This window comes from Ostrea edulis, chromosome 6 (assembly GCF_947568905.1).
Source record: "Ostrea edulis chromosome 6, xbOstEdul1.1, whole genome shotgun sequence".
NCBI lineage: Eukaryota > Metazoa > Mollusca > Bivalvia > Ostreida > Ostreidae > Ostrea > Ostrea edulis.
The window spans coordinates 5390067-5411522 of record NC_079169.1 but is presented as its reverse complement, the minus strand read 5'-3'; the positions used below and the strand labels follow the sequence as shown (position 1 = coordinate 5411522).

Below are 21456 nucleotides of genomic sequence, written 5' to 3'. Positions count from 1 at the left end.
TATTTCCAGTGAATGAGTAATTACTAAATGCCAAATTAAAAGGATTGATCAGAATTACATTGGAACAGCAAAGGATTCTCACTACAATACATTAGAAGATATGTTATCATATCTAATTTAATATCTTAAAAAAATTATCATATACTTTAAACAAGATTTATGAAACTCGGTTATAAGTCCTAGACATCAGTTTTAGAGGTACAGATTCAGATCATTTAAGTAAATTTCGTGTTTAGATATAGAGGAATAAAGTTTATAACAGTTTTTATAATTGTCATTTGACTCAATTTGAAAAAAAACCCCACACACCATAACAATGGTACCAACATACATTTTTAATTAGAAAAAACAAAAGTTGTCATCAAAATACAAATACTGAAATCAAATCTGCTTTCATTAGTTCCAACATCTTATATTTTCAACCTTTCCAAAACCACAGCAAAATATAGTAATATCTCATAAATATTAAAAAAATTATTTCATATGCATATTTTAATTCTATTAAATATATGTGTATATATGTTATTCTTAAATAAAAAAAATAACATACATTCTGTTGTAAATGAAACTTGGCACGTCCATTCAAAGATCACAGATTAATGTCAATTTCAAGAGTCTTGTCCAAAATGAATTTTACTGAAGGAAAGAGGAAATGATCATCAACATCTTTTTTAAAGATCAAATAATCCAAATGATCAGTTGTGAGTTTCATTGTCTTTAAAATCACAATCTCTGACAAACATTAACTATTGCTGTAGGCATGGAATCAGTCCAGTTTTCTGGCAGCTCTTCCTTTGAAGTCGTCCATGCTGTTGGAGGCACCAAAATATTTAGCAAGAAGTGCTGACACTTTAGTTGGCATCACACTGAAAAAAAAATCACATGTTCATGTGTTATTGTTCTCCTGTTTTTATTTCATGCAAAATAATTATCTCTTTTTGAAAACAATACTTTTTTAAATTCTGTATCCTGTTCTTTGATTTCATAATTCATGCAGTCTTGGATTTCTTGAAAAAAAATCTCAAATTTAAGTTTGAGTTTAGTAATACAATTACTTTTAAAGACTTTAATTTCTATATATCATATATGCAATATATACATGTTTTTGTATCACTGAAAATCTTTCTATTGAATTTGACACACAGCATTTGCTTTGTGGGACCTAGAAAAGAAGTCAGTCAATGGGTAGTCCGAACACAGGGCAAGTTTCCAACATTTGTCAACATTTTGGAATGCCATACTGATGCCAAGTAAAACAATCCACAGAATCTCCCCAAATAAAACTTATTTTTATTGCTCAGCCAAAGATTACAATATAAACACTAGTAATGAAAACACAAGGACTTGTCCAAAGGAATACCCATGATTTCTTTGGCCTCTTTAATAAACTAGGGCAAGGCTGATCAACTGTAGATAAAGACTGATTTCCTAATGATTTTAAACTCTTTTGTATATTTCTTTCAGATATCTACATCTCACTCTTTTAAGCTGTAACAGTCTTACAACACCTATTTACTGAAATAATATTTTTTAAGTATTTCTAAACATTTTTAGAATGAATCACAATTAAAAGAACCACAACTCCTTGATAACTGTGGTCTGTTTCGAAATAATAAACCATTCTCACATTAGTGTGAAAATTCTAGGCCCTGAGTCTGGCTTGGTACAGTTTAAGTGCAGAAATAATTATGTAAATAACCACCAGGTGAATGTGTACAGGTAACTAAAGAAATAAACAACTGACCTCCGACTTAAGACTATAGAATTAACTGGGATTTCTTCCTCTAAAATTGTCCATGAAAGTGGCTGCCCCCAAAAACTATATTCCAATCTCACTACACTTTGCAGGTAAAATTCTACAAGTCACTCATTTTGCAATTACTGTTAAGTTTACATATTGTAATTTCAAACATGTCCACTGTACTGTCACGCTAACCTACATATTAAAATGTTAGTATAACACAAAATACATAGGTCTAGGAAGACTGTTGTAAGAGTACATGCACTATATCGTATGTTTAAATTCAGGGGAAATAAATGTGGAAATTTAGGGACAATTAAATGTGGAAATTCAGGGAAAATGAATGTGGAAATTTAGGGACAATTAATGTGTAAATTCAAAGATGAATGTGGGAATTTAGGGACAATTCATGTGTAAATTCAGGGAAAATTAAACACTACATCTACACAACAACAGTTGGTAATACTGCATGAAGCTGCATTGATTATTATTTCTAATACTGCCAGTCTACTAAACATTGAAGCTCAAAATACGATAGTTCAACTGTAGTTTCAAGATTATCAGGACTAGCAAGTAGTCTTGAAACTGTTTAGAACTGTGTGTCTTCTTTCTGGGAAAATAGCTGATTTACTTGCTAATCTTTTACGTAGACTAAAGATCTGTAGAAGGACGACAAAGAATCGTGGTAGTGAATAACGACCTTGAATGAATGTGATGGCTTATTTCTTTGGGTAGGGAGCTCCTTAACTCCACAAAGAGTAAATAAGAATTGCGGTAGAGGTTGTACAAATCTGAAGTGACTACATGTGAGGATGGTGCCTGACCAATAGAGGATTTACTGAGTGTGGGCCCTCCCGTCAATTCACGCCTACAATAGTTATATCTAATATGTAATACCTATGATTAGTTAGGATTAATGGTGAATCTAACTGAATCCTGTATAAGGAATATCTAAAACACCAAGGATATGTCAAAGTGAGTAAAGCAACATTTTCTTTATGTATTTTAACCTCAATATCTCAAACCTTGAATATCTCAAAGTTTTTTTTTTCGCCCATCAAGTTTTAGGTAGCTCTACATGTGAATTATACTAATACCATTATACTAATGGTTAAAGTGGGAAAACTGTATTGATTTCCACTTGATATAGTTTGATTTGATCAATAACCAAAGAAAATGTGTATGTCTTTTGTAAGATGTCAAGACACCCAAATGTTTAACAGTGGTATAAGTCAAAATCAGAAAATCACACATTTTTGTAAAGCAGAATAGATAGATTAAAACTTGTTAAAATTACAAATTTTAATGTCAACAGTCTAGAAAACTGCTAATTCATAAATCTGTATAAATCAATTGTGGATATGATCAGGGAAATTAATGTGTAACAGACATAGTTGAGGAAATACTAGCATAGGAGTTATTGCCCTTGACAACATTTTTTTCTTCATAATATGAATAATTGATTACATTTTTAACTGTCAATAGTTTACTAGATATTCCATTTTATCCAGTGAATAAAATTACCCTGAAATATATATTTCTATGATGCACAAAGTTTAATTTAATAAAGATATTTGCTAAAATCTATGACATCACATGACGATCGATCCACTGAGCTTTGACTGTTTTGATTGAGCACATTATCCAGTTTTATGGCATCAGTTGAAATGTACATAACATCGATCTGCATCACTTTCCAACAGAAAAGAGAACGTGTTTTTACCATTTCATTGTGTAGGCCCTGAAACATTCTACTTTACCATTTCCCCGTGTGGTCTCCGTGCGTTCACTGTGTGGTCTCCGTTTACAATTTTGCATTCACTATGCATTCACTGTTCACAAATCGTTCACCGTGCGTTCACTGTCATGTGGAACACCAAAGTGAAAGAATCGATTCACTGTTCAAGTGGGAAAGTAGAACGTTTCAGGGACTGTAACTTAAAATTCATATTCAGTATAATGATTTCCTGGTCCCTTATTAAAATAGTACTGAGACTAAGTTTATTATTTCCCGTAACAGTAACAATTCCCCAACTAGTGTAAAGTCTCCAGAGATAGTCACAAGTTGCTGTCCAGTTGGACATTAAACTTGGCTATTGTCTTCGAGGTCAGTAAATAGGTAATATTTAACATGTCACACTGAGGCGCGGTCTCTGGTTTCATGGATACAAAGGACATTTTACTGCATGCAAATTTAAACAGGACAGGATGAAAAATAATTCTGGTTATAAACAGGTGTGATGTAATCTATTAGAGTGACAATGAATCAGACAGTGATATCATTCCGTTATTAAATCTGTATACTGACAGATCATTCCGTTATTAAATCTGTATACTGGCAGATCATTCCTTTATTAAATCTGTATACTGGCAGATCATTCCTTTATTAAATCTTTATTAAATCTGTATACTGGCAGATCATTCATTTATTAAATCTGTATACTGGCAGATCATTCCTTTATTAAATCTTTATTAAATCTGTATACTGGCAGATCATTCCTTTATTAAATCTGTATACTGGCAGATCATTCCTTCATTAAATCTTTATTAAATCTGTATACTGGCAGATCATTCATTTATTAAATCTGTATACTGGCAGATCATTCCGTTATTAAATCTGTATACTGGCAGATCATTCCTTTATTAAATCTGTATACTGGCAGATCATTCCTTTATTAAATCTGTATGCTGGCAGATCATTCATTTATTAAATCTGTATACTGGCAGATCATTCCGTTATTAAATCTGTATGCTGGCAGATCATTCCGTTATTAAATCTGTATGCTGGCAGATCATTCTGTTATTAAATCTGTATACTGGCAGATCATTCCTTTATTAAATCTGTATACTGGCAGATCATTCCGTTATTAAATCTGTATGCTGGCAGATCATTCCTTTATTAAATCTGTATACTGGCAGATCATTCCTTTATTAAATCTGTATACTTTATTAAATCTGTATACTGGCAGATCATTCCTTTATTAAATTTGTATACTGGCAGATAATTATTAACTTACCCTTTGAGTAAAACAAAGATGTAGACAACTCTAGGAATCATTAGAATATGCTGGTTACACACGACGGCATCAGTGATACGTGAAGCAGCATCTTCTGGCTTGATAATAGGCAAAATGGAAGGAAACCTTTAAATATGAATATTGTCCACATTTAAATATGCAGCACACTATAATGCAATAAGACATCAATATATAGCTCATGGAAATTCAAGACATTTAAGAAATAAAATTTTTGAAAATGCAAGAAGGCATTAACTGTGATGCCTTATGCCAGCATATTTCACGAAGCCTTTTAGCACTTCATGAAAAGTATGCTGGCATGAAATATACAATTTCAAAATTATATTTTACTTTTAACTTCTGATGGAATATTCCTAGCCGTTTAAGGCATACTTAATTTATCAGGATTCATACGCACATTGCTCACATTCATGAAGAAATGGCTGTCATTTCAATTGGTAATGATATCGATGGTAAAACATTGGATATCTAATCATAATAGTGTGAATACCTTGTTTTAGCTCCCTCAAACATCCCAGTAGATATGAAGTAAGGGCAGACAACTGTAGTATGGACTCCAGTTTTTCCCTGCATGCTGAGCTCCAACCTCAGGGACTCATCAAATCCTACAGCCCCAAACTTACTGGCACAGTAATCCGCGAGACCGTTCACTCCGATAAGACCCGCTGAGCTGGCGATGTTGACAACGTGTCCATGATTACGCTCCATCATTCCTGGCAGAAAAGCTTTACAGGTCTGTAAATTTAAAAGTGTGTCTCTATCTATTTCAGATGTCAGTTTTAACTATTTTCATATATTCCAATCATCACAGTAACTAATGTTACCAATATACTAAATAATTATTACTTCTAAACTGAATTCATGATTTTGTGGTTCAATAATAACAAATGCTGTGGAATCATTAGATTTTGTAAGAGTTCAAATCCCAACGATTTCAAATCCTAATGAAATACACAAAATTTATAATCTTTGGATGTACAGAAACCATACCCACAAGATGACCTCTTAACAGAACTGCAAAATTTCCACAATACACTAAAATTGGTCCCCACGATTTTAAATGATTCCACAGAGTAAGGCACGAGTTTGAATACTTACCCAGAAATGTGCTATGGTGTTCACTTCAAAGGTTTTCTGGATCATGTGGTCTGAACAATCCAAGAATTTTTTACCCGTGACAATGCCTGCATTATTAATCAGAATGTCAACTTCCCCAATATCTGTTTTCACCTACAAATAGGCAAACAAAAACAATCTATTGAAATTCTCACTAGAAAATATTCTAAATTAGTATGATAAATTTCATCAAATCCATTTTTATTCGTCCGTGTAACATTATTTATTACTACATGTAATTTATAATAATTACATTCCATCATCATTTTCTTCTGCTTCAAAACTTAAAATTCTAGACAGCAAAGCACAGGGGGGGGGGGGGGGGGGGGGGGGGGGGGGGAGGGGGGGGGGGGGGTGAGGGTGGAGGGGAGACTTCACAATAAGATGAATTCATTATTATGCTGGCTGAGTAAAACTGTGCTTTACCGTATACATGTATAATATTCACATATATATATATATATATATATATATATATATATATATATATATAAAGGAATGTAGCAATTTGATGCCTAAAATATACTAATGAATATTTGATATGAAAAGGTAATTTATATACAAGGACGTGACAAGGGCTGTCATTAAAGAGGATTATATACATGGATATGAGAGGGATGGACATAGGGAGGGTTATATACACGGATGTGAGGGTGGACATTAGGGAGGGTTATATACACGGATGAGAGAGATGGACATAGGGAGGGTTATATACACGGATGTGAGGGTGGACATTAGGGAGGGTTATATACACGGATGAGAGAGATGGACATTAGGGAGGGTTATATACACGGATGTGAGGGTGGACATTAGGGAGGGTTATATACACGGATGTGAGAGAGATGGACATTAGGGAGGGTTATATACACGGATGTGAGGGTGGACATTAGGGAGGGTTATATACACGGATGAGAGAGATGGACATTAGGGAGGGTTATATACACGGATGTGAGAGAGATGGACATTAGGGAGGGTTATATACACGGATGTGAGGGTGGACATTAGGGAGGGTTATATACACGGATGAGAGAGATGGACATTAGGGAGGGTTATATACACGGATGTGAGAGAGATGGACATTAGGGAGGGTTATATACACGGATGTGAGAGAGATGGACATTAGGGAGGGTTATATACACGGATGTGAGAGAGATGGACATTAGGGAGGGTTATATACACGGATGTGAGAGAGATGGACATTAGGGAGGATTATATACATGGATATGAGAGAGATGGACATTAGGGAGGGTTATATACACGGATGTGAGAGGGTGGACATTAGGGAGGGTTACATACACGGATGTGAGAGGGTGGACATTAGGGAGGGTTACATACACGGATGTGAGAGAGATGGACATTAGGGAGGGTTATATACACGGATGTGAGAGAGATGGACATTAGGGAGGATTATATACATGGATATGAGAGAGATGGACATTAGGGAGGGTTATATACACGGATGTGAGAGGGTGGACATTAGGGAGGGTTACATACACGGATGTGAGAAGGTGGACATTAGGGAGGGTTACATACACGGATGTGAGAGAGATGGACATTAGGGAGGGTTACATACACAGATGTGAGAGAGATGGACATTAGGGAGGGTTACATACACAGATGTGAGAGAGATGGACATTAGGGAGGGTTATATACACGGATGTGAGAGGGTGGACATTAGGGAGGGTTATATACACGGATGTGAGAGAGATGGACATTAGGGAGGGTTATATACACGGATGTGAGAGAGATGGACAATAGGGAGGGTTATATACATGGATATGAGAGAGATGGACATTAGGGAGAGTTATATACATGGATATGAGAGAGATGGACATTAGGGAGAGTTATATACACGGATGTGAGAGAGATGGACATTAAGGAGGGTTATATACACGAATGTGAGAGAGATGGACATTAGGGAGGGTTATATACACGGATGTGAGAGAGATGGACATTAGGGAGGGTTATATACACGGATGTGAGAGAGATGGACATTAGGGAGGGTTATATACACGGATGTGAGAGAGATGGACATTAGGGAGGATTATATACACGGATGTGAGAGGGTGGACATTAGGGAGGGTTATATACACAGATGTGAGAGAGATGGACATTAGGGAGGGTTATATACACGGATGTGAGAGAGATGGACATTAGGGAGAGTTATATACAAGTATGTGAGAGAGATGGACATTAGGGAGGGTTATATACAAGTATGTGAGAGAGATGGACATTAGGGAGAGTTATATACACGGATGTGAGAGAGATGGACATTAGGGAGAGTTACATACACAGATGTGAGAGAGATGGACATTAGGGAGGGTTATATACACGGATGTGAGAGAGATGGACATTAGGGAGGGTTATATACACGGATGTGAGAGGGTGGATATTAGGGAGGGTTATATACACGGATGTGAGAGAGATGGACATTAGGGAGGGTTATATACACGGATGTGAGAGAGATGGACATTAGGGAGGGTTATATACACGGATGTGAGAGAGATGGACATTAGGGAGGGTTATATACACGGATGTGAGAGGGTGGATATTAGGGAGGGTTATATACACGGATGTGAGAGAGATGGACATTAGGGAGGATTATATACACGGATGTGAGAGGGTGGACATTAGGGAGGGTTATATACACGGATGTGAGGGTGGGTGGGTTTCATTAAGGAACACTCTTCACACACCTGTTGAGCAGCCTTGTAGATGGAGTCCCGGCTACTGAGATCTACTGTGTAGGTCTTGACAGTGGCACCCAAAGCTTTCACCTGCTCGGCTGTCTCTTCATTTCCAGCTTCATTGATGTCCCACAATACCAGCCTGCCCCCTAGCGCTGCAAACTTCTTCGATAGTAACCGTCCTATACCACTTCCTATAATAGTTGCAAACAAGGTATGTAACCATCCTATAAGGAACAAACACAGCATATATATTTATATAAATACATGTATATATATAAATATATATACTTTGGATAGTATATATTGTGGGTATTGCTCATCCAATGAAATCAATAAAAATTACTTCCACAAATATGAGTAACTAAAAATTACTCGTGGTCAGTCATAGATGGTAATCATTTTATCTACTAAATTCATCATGACAGAGTGTGCATCATTTGTTTTTGTAAAAACACAACTTTTAAATAAAATTTTCTTATTTCTTTCTTCATAAAGTGAAATTGAATGAAGTTTCACCTTGGCAGTGCAAGTTGAAGTCTTTATGAAGAGTAAATGCTTGTGTGCATTAAGGATAGGTTGAAGCCTTTATGAAGAGTATGTGATTATGTGCATTAAGGATAGGTTGAAGCCTTTACGAAGAGTATGTGATTATGTGCATTAAGGATAGGTTGAAGTCTTTATGAAGAGTAAATGCTTGTGTGCATTAAGGATAGGTTGAAGCCTTTACGAAGAGTATGTGATTATGTGCATTAAGGATAGGTTGAAGCCTTTATGAAGAGTATGTGATTATGCGCATTAAGGATAGGTTGAAGCCTTTATGAAGAGTATGTGATTATGTGCATTAAGGATATGTTGAAGTCTTTATGAAGAGTAAATGCTTGTGTGCATTAAGGATAGGTTGAAGCCTTTACGAAGAGTATGTGATTATGTGCATTAAGGATAGGTTGAAGCCTTTATGAAGAGTATGTGATTATGCGCATTAAGGATAGGTTGAAGCCTTTATGAAGAGTATGTGATTATGTGCATTAAGGATATGTTGAAGTCTTTATGAAGAGTAAATGCTTGTGTGCATTAAGGATAGGTTGAAGCCTTTACGAAGAGTATGTGATTATGTGCATTAAGGATAGGTTGAAGCCTTTATGAAGAGTATGTGATTATGTGCATTAAGGATAGGTTGAAGCCTTTATGAAGAGTATGTGATTATGTGCATTAAGGATAGGTTGAAGACTTTACGAAGAGTATGTGATTATGTGCATTAAGGATAGGTTGAAGCCTTTACGAAGAGTATGTGATTATGTGCATTAAGGATAGGTTGAAGCCTTTACGAAGAGTATGTGATTATGTGCATTAAGGATAGTTGAAGCCTTTACGAAGAGTATGAGATTATGTGCATTAAGGATAGGTTGAAGCCTTTACGAAGAGTATGTGATTATGTGCATTAAGGATAGGTTGAAGCCTTTACGAAGAGTATGTGATTATGTGCATTAAGGATAGGTTGAAGCCTTTACGAAGAGTATGTGATTATGTGCATTAAGGATAGGTTGAAGCCTTTACGAAGAGTATGTGATTATGTGCATTAAGGATAGGTTGAAGCCTTTACGAAGAGTATGTGATTATGTGCATTAAGGATAGGTTGAAGCCTTTACGAAGAGTATGTGATTATGTGCATTAAGGGTAGGTTGAAGTCTTTACGAAGAGTATGTGATTATGTGCATTAAGGATAGGTTGAAGTCTTTACGAAGAGTATGTGATTAAGGATAGGTTGAAGCCTTTACGAAGAGTATGTGATTATGTGCATTAAGGATAGGTTGAAGCCTTTATGAAGAGTATGTGATTATGTGCATTAAGGATAGGTTGAAGCCTTTATGAAGAGTATGTGATTATGTGCATTAAGGATAGGCAGGAGAGTGATATGAGGACATTTTTTGTAAATTTTTTATGCTCAGTTTTTCCTCATCCTTTGTGAAATCTTAGTATTGGGAACCCTCAATACAAATATGAATGTCTAAAATCAGCAAATCATGAAGGAGTTCAAGATTACCATTGGGAGTTATGGAAGAGTTAACTCCCCTACACATCAGTTTGAAAACTTTGAAAACTGTCAGGGTCATGATAAACTTTCTCTCAAATTAATTTCTCTCTAAAATTTAAACAAGCTGTAGGAAATGGGTACTTTTAATATACATGTACTTTTTCAGATTTTGTACTTTAGACATAAAAATATAGTCAATAACACATGTATGCAAATTTCTACAAAAACCTGTTCTCTCTACTGTTACAAATACCTTGATCAGATTTTATGAGAGAGAATGTGAATTTTTTTCTTTCAAACTCATTAAATAAAATAATCTTCTGTACCTAATAGATGGCAATGTTGGATGAACTTTGTGCATCATCACTACTTAGAATAGATAACTGCTTTGTAAATATGAAATAATATAATTTAATACAATGTATATATAATTATATATATATATATATATATATAATATATATGTAACAGGAAGGGTGAAAATGCAACGGACCACACCGGGATTCGAACCCAGGCCTAAATCTCTAGTCAGGTGCTCTACCAACTGAGCTATCTGGCCACCGGCCATCAAACCCTGTTGGCCGCTACACTTCTCCCTCCTTAAATGTGTATGTCTTCACACCTGAAGACATCAACCCAGGATCTTAATCCCCTGGCAGGCATTTTCACCTGTCAATTCCAGGGGCTGATCTACGGCACCAAAGTTAACAGGAAGGGAGAAAATGCAACAGACCACACCAGGATTCGAACCCAGGCCCCCTGAATTCTCTAGTCAGGTGCTTTACCAACTGAGCTAACTGGCCACTGGCGATCAAACCTGGCTGACTGCTACATTTATATATATATATATGCACCAAATCCAGTTAAAACTGTTAACGATTAAGCATTGTGAATAATTTTGCATCTATATATATATAATATTGTGTTATTTCTGAGTTGTGTTCCCTTTCAGACATAAAAATAATATTCATCCATTTCTTTCTAAAACTTAATAGATAATGGCTTCATGGATCAAATGATTTCTCCATAATCAATTTTTGCTTCTGAGACATTGCAGAAATTATGCTTATTCCATAGACTTCACTGTTGAATTTCATACAAGTTTGTGAATTTTTGTAATAATGCATACTATGATGCAGGGCCTTGAATGTTACAGTATCACCTGAAACACAGGGTTTTGACACAATCTGTGCAAAAAGGATAGAGTATAATAGGTGTATTATCATGATTATACTCCTTATGGTACTTAGATAAAAACAAGTTTGCTCAGATTGCGTCAAAACCCTGTGACCTGAAAGACCCGTGACTGTCATTTCCACCCCAGTTATACTAGAGCAGTCACTATGTATTTTTATATCTTTTGTTTGATGCAGCCAAGGTAGTACAAGCCTAGCACGACCTCACAACTTTCTGTTTAATAGCCAACTCAATCCAAAACACTGAGCCACTGTCTACAAAGCGTCTTAGAATGTACAAAGGTCACCTTGCCTGTCCACTTCTCTAAAGATAATACACGTGATGCATTGGAAGTAACCCCACCCCCTAATCTCTGCGGGATTCGTTGAGGCATAATATTTGGAATGACAGACCCTGTATCAGTCCAAATATCCAGCCACGACGAATCTCGCCAAGATCCCCCCCCCCCCCCCCCCCCCCCCCGAGATTCCACCCTAGTATATATGCTCACACATTATATTTTATTAAACGTCGATGTCTGAAACTTCAAATTGATCCATGGATTATAAAGCACCTATTGAATAGACAAAGAAAAATAAAAGAATGATAAAGCACCGGTTGAAGTGATGAAGAAAAAATAAAAGAATTTAAAAGTCAACTCACCTGCTCCCGTGACCAGTACAGTCTCGCCTGCCACGCTTTTGCCTCTAAGACCAGCTGGTATGAATGTTAATACTATGGCTTCTAACCAGTAGTATATCACCAAAAACAACGTGGTAAAGAACTCCAGCACCTCATTCATCTTTGCGGTCTGCTGATAGAACGTACAAACTGTGCTTTCGCTTTCGTTTGACCTTTGACCAGGAGCGGTAATTGTTTTTGGGGTACTGACTGCGAGTAAATTGTTGTACATTATTTCAGATATTTGTATTATTTACTGATTACCCTAGCAAGTAACTTAATAGTGTATAAATATGTCAAAAGTGTCTATGTGGAATTGGCAATTTGATTTCGTAACCCAATGTATTCTCCCTGTACGAAATCACGTGATACAAAAAATGGCGGACGAAGTTAGTGTTGCAGGGGAAGCTTGAGCCAGTTGAGGTTTTAGCTGGTTTTCTCCTTTCGTAAAGTTATAATTTGCATCTCCTTCGTCCCTTATGTAGAATCCGATATAGAGAACGGCTGCTTCAGGTATGATTAATTAGTAGTTAGACAAATAAATTTAAGCACTAAATAAGCAGGGTTGACTTGCACACGTGTGCGTGAAAACAATAAATTTTAAAATTGAATAATCATCTTACTCGGATATTGTGCAATTTTGTAGGCATTTTTATGCAGTATCTATTTCCGCTAATTTGTATTGAGTAAGTAAGGTAACACTCGGCATACTAATTATGGATGTAGCAGTCCGACGGGTTCGATCGCTGTTGAATTTGATGTATCTTACCTTGCAATCCCAATTTGATGATCTCGCGATGTCATATAACACGGTAATCTCGGCTGAGATTCGGCTCAGTTGGATATTTGGACTGATGCTTTTACCGAATCTCAGAGCAGTCCTTCATAATTCATGTCTGGAAATTTACTAAATAGCTTCGGGAGGTTCTAGCAATTAATCAGCAGTGCCGAATCTCAACCGAGATTAATAACACGGTTGAATCACTGAGATGGTTCCAGTCAATAATAGTCCTTATAAAGAAGGAATTTTTGTACTGATCAGTCGGAGTCCTGTTGGGTCTTACACTGAATCCCCTGCTGTTCTGGCAGGCTGATAGCTCAGTGCATGGTTAGAGCACCTGACTAGTAATGTAGGGATTCCGGGTTTGATTCCCTGTCCAGCCATAGAGTTTCTCCTCTCCTATACTACATAATATATCATAGAGGATCTTGAATGAGTGCTTATGGCATATGAAATGGGTTTCCGGATTTAATATTTTCTGAGCCTTGGTGAGGGAAATATTCAAATCCGGTAACAAATTTCATTTCAATTGTCATAAGCTGTATTTATCTCACAGCTATGATTAAATGCACATTTTAATTTACTGTCTATTTCACAACCCGAATGTCACAGACATTTTTGCTTTCAATTCCATTGTGACGTCACTACATCACGGTTTTAAATTATTTTCACTTCATAAAAGACAGTACAAAATCCTCTTGGAACAACCTTGGCAACAAAACAAGGTCTTTTACTGTCAATGTTAATAATTTCAAAGGATGACATGTTTGTTTGTGTGGCACATGAATGATAGACCTACCTAATTTGCATAATTATGAACTTGTGTTAGAGTTCATATCGTTTTTCTGAACGTGTTATGAACCTGGGAAAAGTACAATTGTGTGTAGAAACATTCTGATACCTCACCATATCTGGGCAAGAATTATGTGACATTGCCAAAGAAAGTAAAAGTGACAATATGTGTCAATGTAGACTAGTATAAGGTGCAATTTTACAGGTTACATCCTTTTTTATAAACTTTTGTATGTGCCCCACATCAAAAAAAAAAAAAAAAGAAAAGAAAAAAAAAGCCAAAATGGTGCATGTAACATGGACACACCAGCTCATTCTAATTAAACATTTACTCTCTTAAAGGAAGATTCAAAAACCGATATAACTGTCTAGAGATGTTCCATTACATTGTGATACATATATCAGAAACAGCTATTTGGACTTATCCCTTCCTCAGACCCAATCTTTTTTTCATAATCATTTGAATACTGGAGTTCTATCACAGAAAATTGAAAACACAAACTCTGAACTCAAGATCACAAGACAAAATACAGGACAACTAAAACTAAAAAACATGTCTTTGAAACAACACGAACCCAACTTGAATCATATGTTTTAGATTTATTACTGTGCAATCATTTCAATTCGTGGGGGCCAATGTTTGTGGGTAAGTAAAATTTTGCTGGTTTGTGGGGACGTCATTTCGTGGGTAAGTGATACGATGCACCAGAAGAGATAACTATACTTGATTTAGAAAAATGTTCGAGGACACGTAAATTCGTGGGTAACGAACAATTATGACTCCACAGTATCCTTTTTCTTAGTTTATACAAAATAAGAAACTCTGAGGTTCATCAACAGGGCAACATCATGGAATGCTGTGTCTGTGCTTCAGGGATGTATGAAAATAAATGATACAATAAATTTACTTTACTTTTAATTTAGTAGCAAGACTTTTATTTGAATGATTCATTGAAACGATAAAAGAATCTTGAACAGCTTTCTGGGACCAATTCTGGTGGCTGTAAGATGGAAATAATGTCTCATTTGACGGATGTATATTGCTTTTGTGTTGTGTCCACTTCCCTTTCCTGATGGAGTGATAATATTGGACCTACATATAATCTTTCTCCATTTTAGTGACCTGTAATAAAAAACAGCAGTCATTGGTTATTACTAAACATCACTTTAACATTCAACCTATTTAGAAAACAAGATGAACAGTGAGCAATGCTCACTAAGAATACCCCCCGCTTACCCCAATCTCCCAAAGGGTGTTGTTAATAGGTATAAACTAGGAACACAGCATCTCCATGCGATGAAAAAAGCCGTTAAAGAATTTAAATGGAAACCATATTGCTACTTTGATGTCCAGTGCAAGTGACCTTTGACCTTTTGACCCCAAAATCGATAGGGAACATCTTCATCCCATGGGTAGTCCATATGTATGATATTGTGACTGTAGGTGGAAAGGATAACGCTTTAGATCCCGGAAACCATATTGCTACTTCGATGTCCAGTGCGCTTCACCTTTTGACCCCAAAATCGATAGGGAACATCTTCATCCCATGGGTAGTCCATATATATGATATGGTGACGGTAGGTGGAAAGGATAATGCTTTAGAGCCCGGAAACCATTGCGTCTTCAGACGGACAACCCGATTCCAGTATACCCCCCCCCCCCCCTCCCCACAACTTGTTGTGGGGGATATAAAAATCATACGTCACATTTTACCACATGACAACAGTCATATTGACATGTGGATCGCGATTTGTCACTTGTTTACATATTTTCTTGTGTTAGATTTACCATTAGTGACAACGTAATCGTTGCATGCAAGGGTAAGTTTTCATGTAGTAGAAATTTTCACAGAGTTAAAAGCTGCAAATTATTGCATTTTCTGATATTTGAAGACTTACTTTGGGTAGATCTAGGCCTAAACAATGCAATTTCCCGTATTTTCTCAATCTGTCGGAGATGAGCGACTTCAAAGTCGATCTCTAACGGGCAGCGAAATACGCATTGCATGCATAGTCTACACATATTTTCTGTCATGACAAACTTCACCTTCGGTACAATAATTTAATAAATAGGCTCGGCTCTGTTGAACTAAGTAAGACAAATTGACAATGAGTTAATATGGCGACCTTCGCAGCCACATGTAGACACTTCGTTGTTGTTGCTAAGTGAATCATTGCGCGGCTCAGTTGACTTGTATTTTACCGAGTTTATGAACATTTTGATAAACGAAGGTTAGTATCTTTTTCTCCTTCATTAAATTATAAGGAATGACTTTAATTCTGGGGCAAGTTATACGAGTATAACCTGGATTTGCTGATTATAAAAAAGTGTAAACTGACCCAAACCAGGTTATACTCGTATAACTTGCCCCAGTCATTCCTTAAATGTAGTCACTTTACCCAATTAATCCAAAAACCATATTAAAAGTATTAAACTGATTTGGCTATATTTTTAGCAACAAAAAAATTGCCACTTTAATCATGTTAATTGGCAAAATGGTTAGTCAATGAAAATGTCTAACTAAATCACTGGAAGGCAATAAACATAATACAATTTGTACAAAAGTGAGTAAAATAGTTTATTTCAACTATCACCTTAACTGATCTTTCTTTGTTCAATATTTTGGAAGAATATAACTCTATCAAATATATATACCTGTCAAAACCATTTAACTGCTGTGGTGACCCAGGAATTGAAGCATTATCGACGGGTTAATTGTTCTGAGTGGCCCAGGAATTGAAGCATTATCGACGGGTTAATTGTTCTGAGTGGCCCAGGAATTGTAGCATTATCGGGTTGTTCTCTGTGGCTCAGGAATAGTAGCCTTATCGGTTGTTCTCTGTCAGTTGGGTGGACAACAAAGAGACACAAGAACGGATTTGCCCGGAATCAGAAGATTGTGGGACTTCATCTATAGACTGGTGATGTTGATTCTCTGTAGTGGATCCACCACCGATATCCTTCTCTTCAGTTGTCTATTCTCTGTTGTGGATCCACCACTGATATCCTTATCTTCAGTTGTTTATTTGTGAAAGTGAAGTCAAGGGAACTGTGATTAGAACGGTAAACAAAAAATCAAAAGTGAAGTCGAGGGAACTGTGATTAGAACGGTAAACAAAAAATCAAAAGTGAAGTCGAGGGAACTGTGATTAGAACGGTAAACAAAAAATCAAAAGTGAAGTCGAGGGAACTGTGATTAGAACGGTAAACAAAAAATCAACAAATGGGAGACATGGATCAGGTGGACAATAGACAAAAACTACAAAGACCAGGAAATCACTGAAAAACACAAAAATGAGCAACACAGACTCCACCAAATATCGGAATGTTATGGAGGAAAATTGCATTCAATTTATCGAAAGTCAAAACATGAATTTTATGTTACATTACATTAAAAATGTACAAGACTTTATCTTACTGTGTATGTGGTATTATCATGTTGTTCTCCATCAACAAACTCAGTGACTGGTGATCTGCTTTGTCCTGTATCAGGAGATTCTGGGATGACATCTACCGACGGGTTAAGTTGACCCTCTGCATTCTGTATACCTGTAGTGGCTTCACTGCTTTCAATAGCTCTTCCTTTAGCTTATTTTGTAACAGCTCCCGACCCATCACAAGATCCTTTACTGTGATGTGAGCCAAAGAAATTTCTTTCAACCGTGAAACCATTTTAATCATCTGCCCGACAGAATACATCCACAAATGGAGTTGGTGACTTGTACTCGGCACTGCATCCCTTCAAAAATTGTACTCCATATGTTTAATTTTCTTCGATGTTCATTTATTGTTGTGTTGAATGCCTGTACAGCATCATCAGAATGACACAATACTTTCAGTGACAACCTTCACATCCAGTCTCAGAATATCTGTAATAAGTAACGACAGGGTGGATTGTAACCTGTTCATATTGCCAGTGGGCTGATTGGATTTCGTCTTGGGGGGGGGGGGGGGGGGGGGGGGAGAGTCCTGTATTTTTCTATGAAATCCTCAAATAATACTGCACATCCTTCTTATTTGTTTTCTTTTATACTGCTGATATTGCCAGATGGCTCTGAACAAATGTAAAGACATCAAGGAATCCTCATTCATCAGATCATTGAGGAAATCATTTCGTGTACCCCAGGGAACTTTTTTTTCTCTACTAGAAAATTGTAGTTAGTGGGTTATTTTCCTACTAGCAAAATAGAGCTTTTACTAGCATTTTGTCAATTTATTGATTTTTTACAGGAGTTTAAGAAAACAAGCATGTCTCTATATCAAAATAGATGAAAATAAAGTGCAATTACGAAAATAAGATTGAGGGTTCTTTCATTTACCATTTAATGAATTATCAGACAACATATTATTGGTGCATGGTGATGGTCTTCGGGTGCATTTGTGCGGTGTACTCGTTGTACAGAGATCTACCACCTAATTACAACATCGTGTGGTTTGGAATCTTGAAGACTGTTGGTGTCAATTCAAAATGTATTTTCAAAACATTTGGAGATTTCATTAAAAAAATCTTGTAGCATCACTCGTTGTTTGACTGTATATGCCAGACAGCAGGACACCGCCTGGAGCGGTGATACTAACAAACACCTTCGTGTGTTGAGTAAACACGGAAAAGATCATCATGATTGTTATATAAATCAGACATCTCCGAGACACTCGGTTAGTATGCTTGAAGTCCTTTGACATCACTGACTAAGATATCGATGACCATGGCCTTAGTTATTCATTTGATCCACTTTTACTCTTTCAATATGTTTACAATTATTCTGTAAAATGTTATAATGCACAAGACAAAATTATTGTAATCTTTAAAGGGACTGATTCACGATTTTCCCCAAAATTTTATTTTTCACTTTTAATGAACAAAACCTTCTGTCTAATGTGTTTAAAAGATTTGACATAAAAATTAAGGTTATATACATTGTTACAGAAGCTCATTTTAGAGAGTTTATTATTTGTTTTGTAAACAAAGATTACCGTATGTTATTGTTTACGAAATTTTCAAAAGATATGGATATCAATCTAAGTTTATTATAACTTTCACATTTCAAGCATTCTTCGGGTAAAATGTGTCATCTAAAAGTTAAAATGTGTGACTAAGCAAAATTAAAATGCTTTATTTTACAAAATTAATGTTTCACTTTATTGTTTGTTTACATAAAAAGACTCGAGTCTTTGTTTACATAACACATATTTAAGGTTAAAATATAGCTTTTATTCTTGCATTCAGAAGGACAAAATTTTGGTTGTCAACATTAAATTAGTTATACTTTTAATATCTAACATAAAAAATAAAAAAATATTTTGTTCAAAAATCGTGAACCAGTCCCTTTAAAGTACAGCCAATAAACCGAGGAAATCCGGGAAAAAGTTGGGATTTTTTCACTCGCAATTTCAATTTTGAACTCACATTTAGCGAGTATTGCCCCTTAATTTTGAACTCACATTTAGCGAGTATTGCCCCTCACATTTAGCGAGTATTGCCCCTTAATTTTGAACTCACATTTAGCGAGTATTGCCCCTCACATTTAGCAAGTATTGCCCCTCACATTTAGCGAGTATTGCCTTTCACATTTAGCGAGTATTGCCCCTTAATTTTGTTGCCTGTACCCCACTTTGTCACAAGCAGTTTTTTTAAACTTCACAACTTTTCCATGTGCTATTTTTCTGTTGTGCCATCTTTCCCATGTTACAATGTCCTTACGAAGTGTAGGAATCTTCTTCAGGTTTTCCAGTCCCACATTATGTACAGTTCCTTGTAATGCATTTTATATTATAGTGCTTTCCCTGGTTTGCACATACGGAATCGTAAACTATATCGTAAACTTTCTGTATCGTAAACTTTTCTGTATGGTGTTGACATGAGGGTGTTTATAGCTTATAAATTCAAGTACAATATTCATATAAGCATTGTCAGAGCAGTGTTTTGTCAGCAGTTAGAACATTTTTTGGTTGCAGTTTGCGGAACTTAACTGATGTTCCTCCCATGTTGTTGGCAATACTTTTCATAGGCAGATTTGGTGCTTTCTGTCGTAACTCAGATTTTGATGTGTTCTTTTTGAAGCAGACTTCCTTGATGGAAGCTCACTGGAAACTGCTGGGCTCAAATAATAATCTTGAACATCTTTAATTTCCTTCTGCGAGGGCATCAGCTGTTATCCACCTCTCTCTGAATGAAGGATTTCTTTACCAAATTTCGCCACTGTATTCCAGGATTTTGTTTTATAAAAATTTGGATCCCCTGCTTCTTGGCATCATTCAGAATTGCTGAAATCCAGTTTTTTCTTTGGTATTTATTCCTCCTAGATTTGTGTTTTTTAATGAAATCTTTCACGCCAAGTACTAATTCTCTTTTTGCCTCAATTAGCGGTTTAGTCTTTGGACTCGCAACAAGACCACTTTCATCCAACAGCTTCTTCTTTCTTGGCTTAATAAGGCCACCAACGACTTTCAACCATTTCTTAGGTGTTCTGGGTAATTTTCCTGAACACCTAGCAACTGTTTTTCTTGTTGTAGCTGGTGACTTGTTATTTTCGTTTCTTGGTTTTTGTGCTTCTTCATCACAGACTTTGTCTTCAGTAAAACTAGCGTTTTGTTCACTAGAGTTGGCACTTTTGTTTTTGGACAAACTTTTCTTCACTTTGGTTTCTTTGTATTTTTCTCGTCTTTTCAAGTTGTAAAGTTGTTTCTTTTCTTGGGTTTCTCTGGTTCTTGATTGTCGTTTTTTCTCCCTCCAATATGCTCTTTGTCCCTGTGATACTTCCTCTTTTGCCTCTTTAAGTTTACATTTCGACACATTTGTTGGTTTTTTGTCGTTGTTTTCTTTCAGTTTTTCTCGATATTTTCTCATTCTTTCCTTGGCTAACTGATTTGATCTTTCCCTTTTTTCATCAGCCAAACCAAGTCTGTACAATTTTGCTCTCATAGCTTCTTTTGACTTTGCCAATTTCTTCAGTTTTTGTCCATGAGGTTTTTCGAGGGAGTTTTCATCTTTTTCAATGAAATTTATCTTTTTTCTTTCTCTTAGTTTGCCTAAAAAATAATTATAACATTTTTCAAAACCAGAAGTTTTTGTTGCTAAAAATGGTAATAGATGTTTTTGATGTGTCAATGTTACAAATTGCTATCTGAGTTTATATTTTAAATGGTTGATCTGATTAAAAGGTAAAAGGGTCTCCTTAGAGGAAAAGATCATCATTTAGTTCCACTTAGGTCAATTCAACTTAATTAGTAGATATCATCCGGGGTCACAAAAAAATATGGGGCGGGTGAGAGGATTTTATTTCTTAATTTTTATTTCCATGAGAAAAAAAAATTACTGACAAAAGGCATCACACAGAGTGTTAATCAAGTAAACATTCAAAGAATCCTTGGTAGGAGATATAAAACCAGCATTCTGTGACTTTAATCA

The 21456-nt window shown here is 36.0% G+C and overlaps 3 protein-coding genes and 1 long non-coding RNA gene across 4 annotated transcripts in view; 1 reads left to right on the top strand and 3 right to left on the bottom strand.

The window, feature by feature from the left end:
• Positions 1-315: 315 nt before the first annotated feature.
• LOC125646022 (epidermal retinol dehydrogenase 2-like) lies at positions 316-12666 on the bottom strand. The gene is made up of 6 exons (XM_056141371.1): positions 12457-12666; positions 8592-8776; positions 5878-6009; positions 5270-5514; positions 4759-4884; positions 316-866 (listed from the first exon to the last, which is right to left on the bottom strand). Exons 1-6 carry the CDS (start codon positions 12593-12595, stop codon positions 767-769), a joined length of 927 nt encoding a protein of 308 aa, XP_055997346.1. The 5' UTR covers positions 12596-12666; the 3' UTR covers positions 316-766.
• Positions 12667-12830: 164 nt separating this feature from the next.
• LOC125646012 (uncharacterized) overlaps positions 12831-21456 on the top strand; it is a 36853-nt gene continuing 28227 nt past the window's right edge. The window contains exon 1 of the mRNA XM_048872115.2: positions 12831-12987. The gene's annotated coding sequence lies outside the window, so the exon portion shown is untranslated. The remainder of the gene's footprint in view (positions 12988-21456) is intronic.
• On the bottom strand, positions 16487-17994 carry LOC125646026 (uncharacterized). The gene is made up of 2 exons (XR_008796147.1): positions 17467-17994; positions 16487-17097 (listed from the first exon to the last, which is right to left on the bottom strand). It is a non-coding gene; the product is annotated as an uncharacterized LOC125646026 (long non-coding RNA).
• LOC125646013 (trichohyalin-like) overlaps positions 18247-21456 on the bottom strand; it is a 10896-nt gene continuing 7686 nt past the window's right edge. Inside the window, exon 3 of the mRNA XM_048872121.2 lies at positions 18247-21077. Within this exon, the coding sequence (XP_048728078.2) occupies positions 20194-21077 (884 nt within the window). The 3' untranslated portion in view covers positions 18247-20193. The remainder of the gene's footprint in view (positions 21078-21456) is intronic.

Coding starts and splice junctions, on each gene's coding strand:
- LOC125646022 (XM_056141371.1), bottom strand. CDS start 12,595: ATGAATGAGGTGCTGGAGTTCTTTACCACGTTGTTTTTGGTGATATAC. Junction 6,010..8,591: donor TCTACAAGGCTGCTCAACAG/GTGTGTGAAGAG, acceptor GCCTATTTGTAG/GTGAAAACAGATATTGGGGA. Junction 867..4,758: donor ATCTTTGTTTTACTCAAAGG/GTAAGTTAATAA, acceptor TTTTTTTTTCAG/TGTGATGCCAACTAAAGTGT.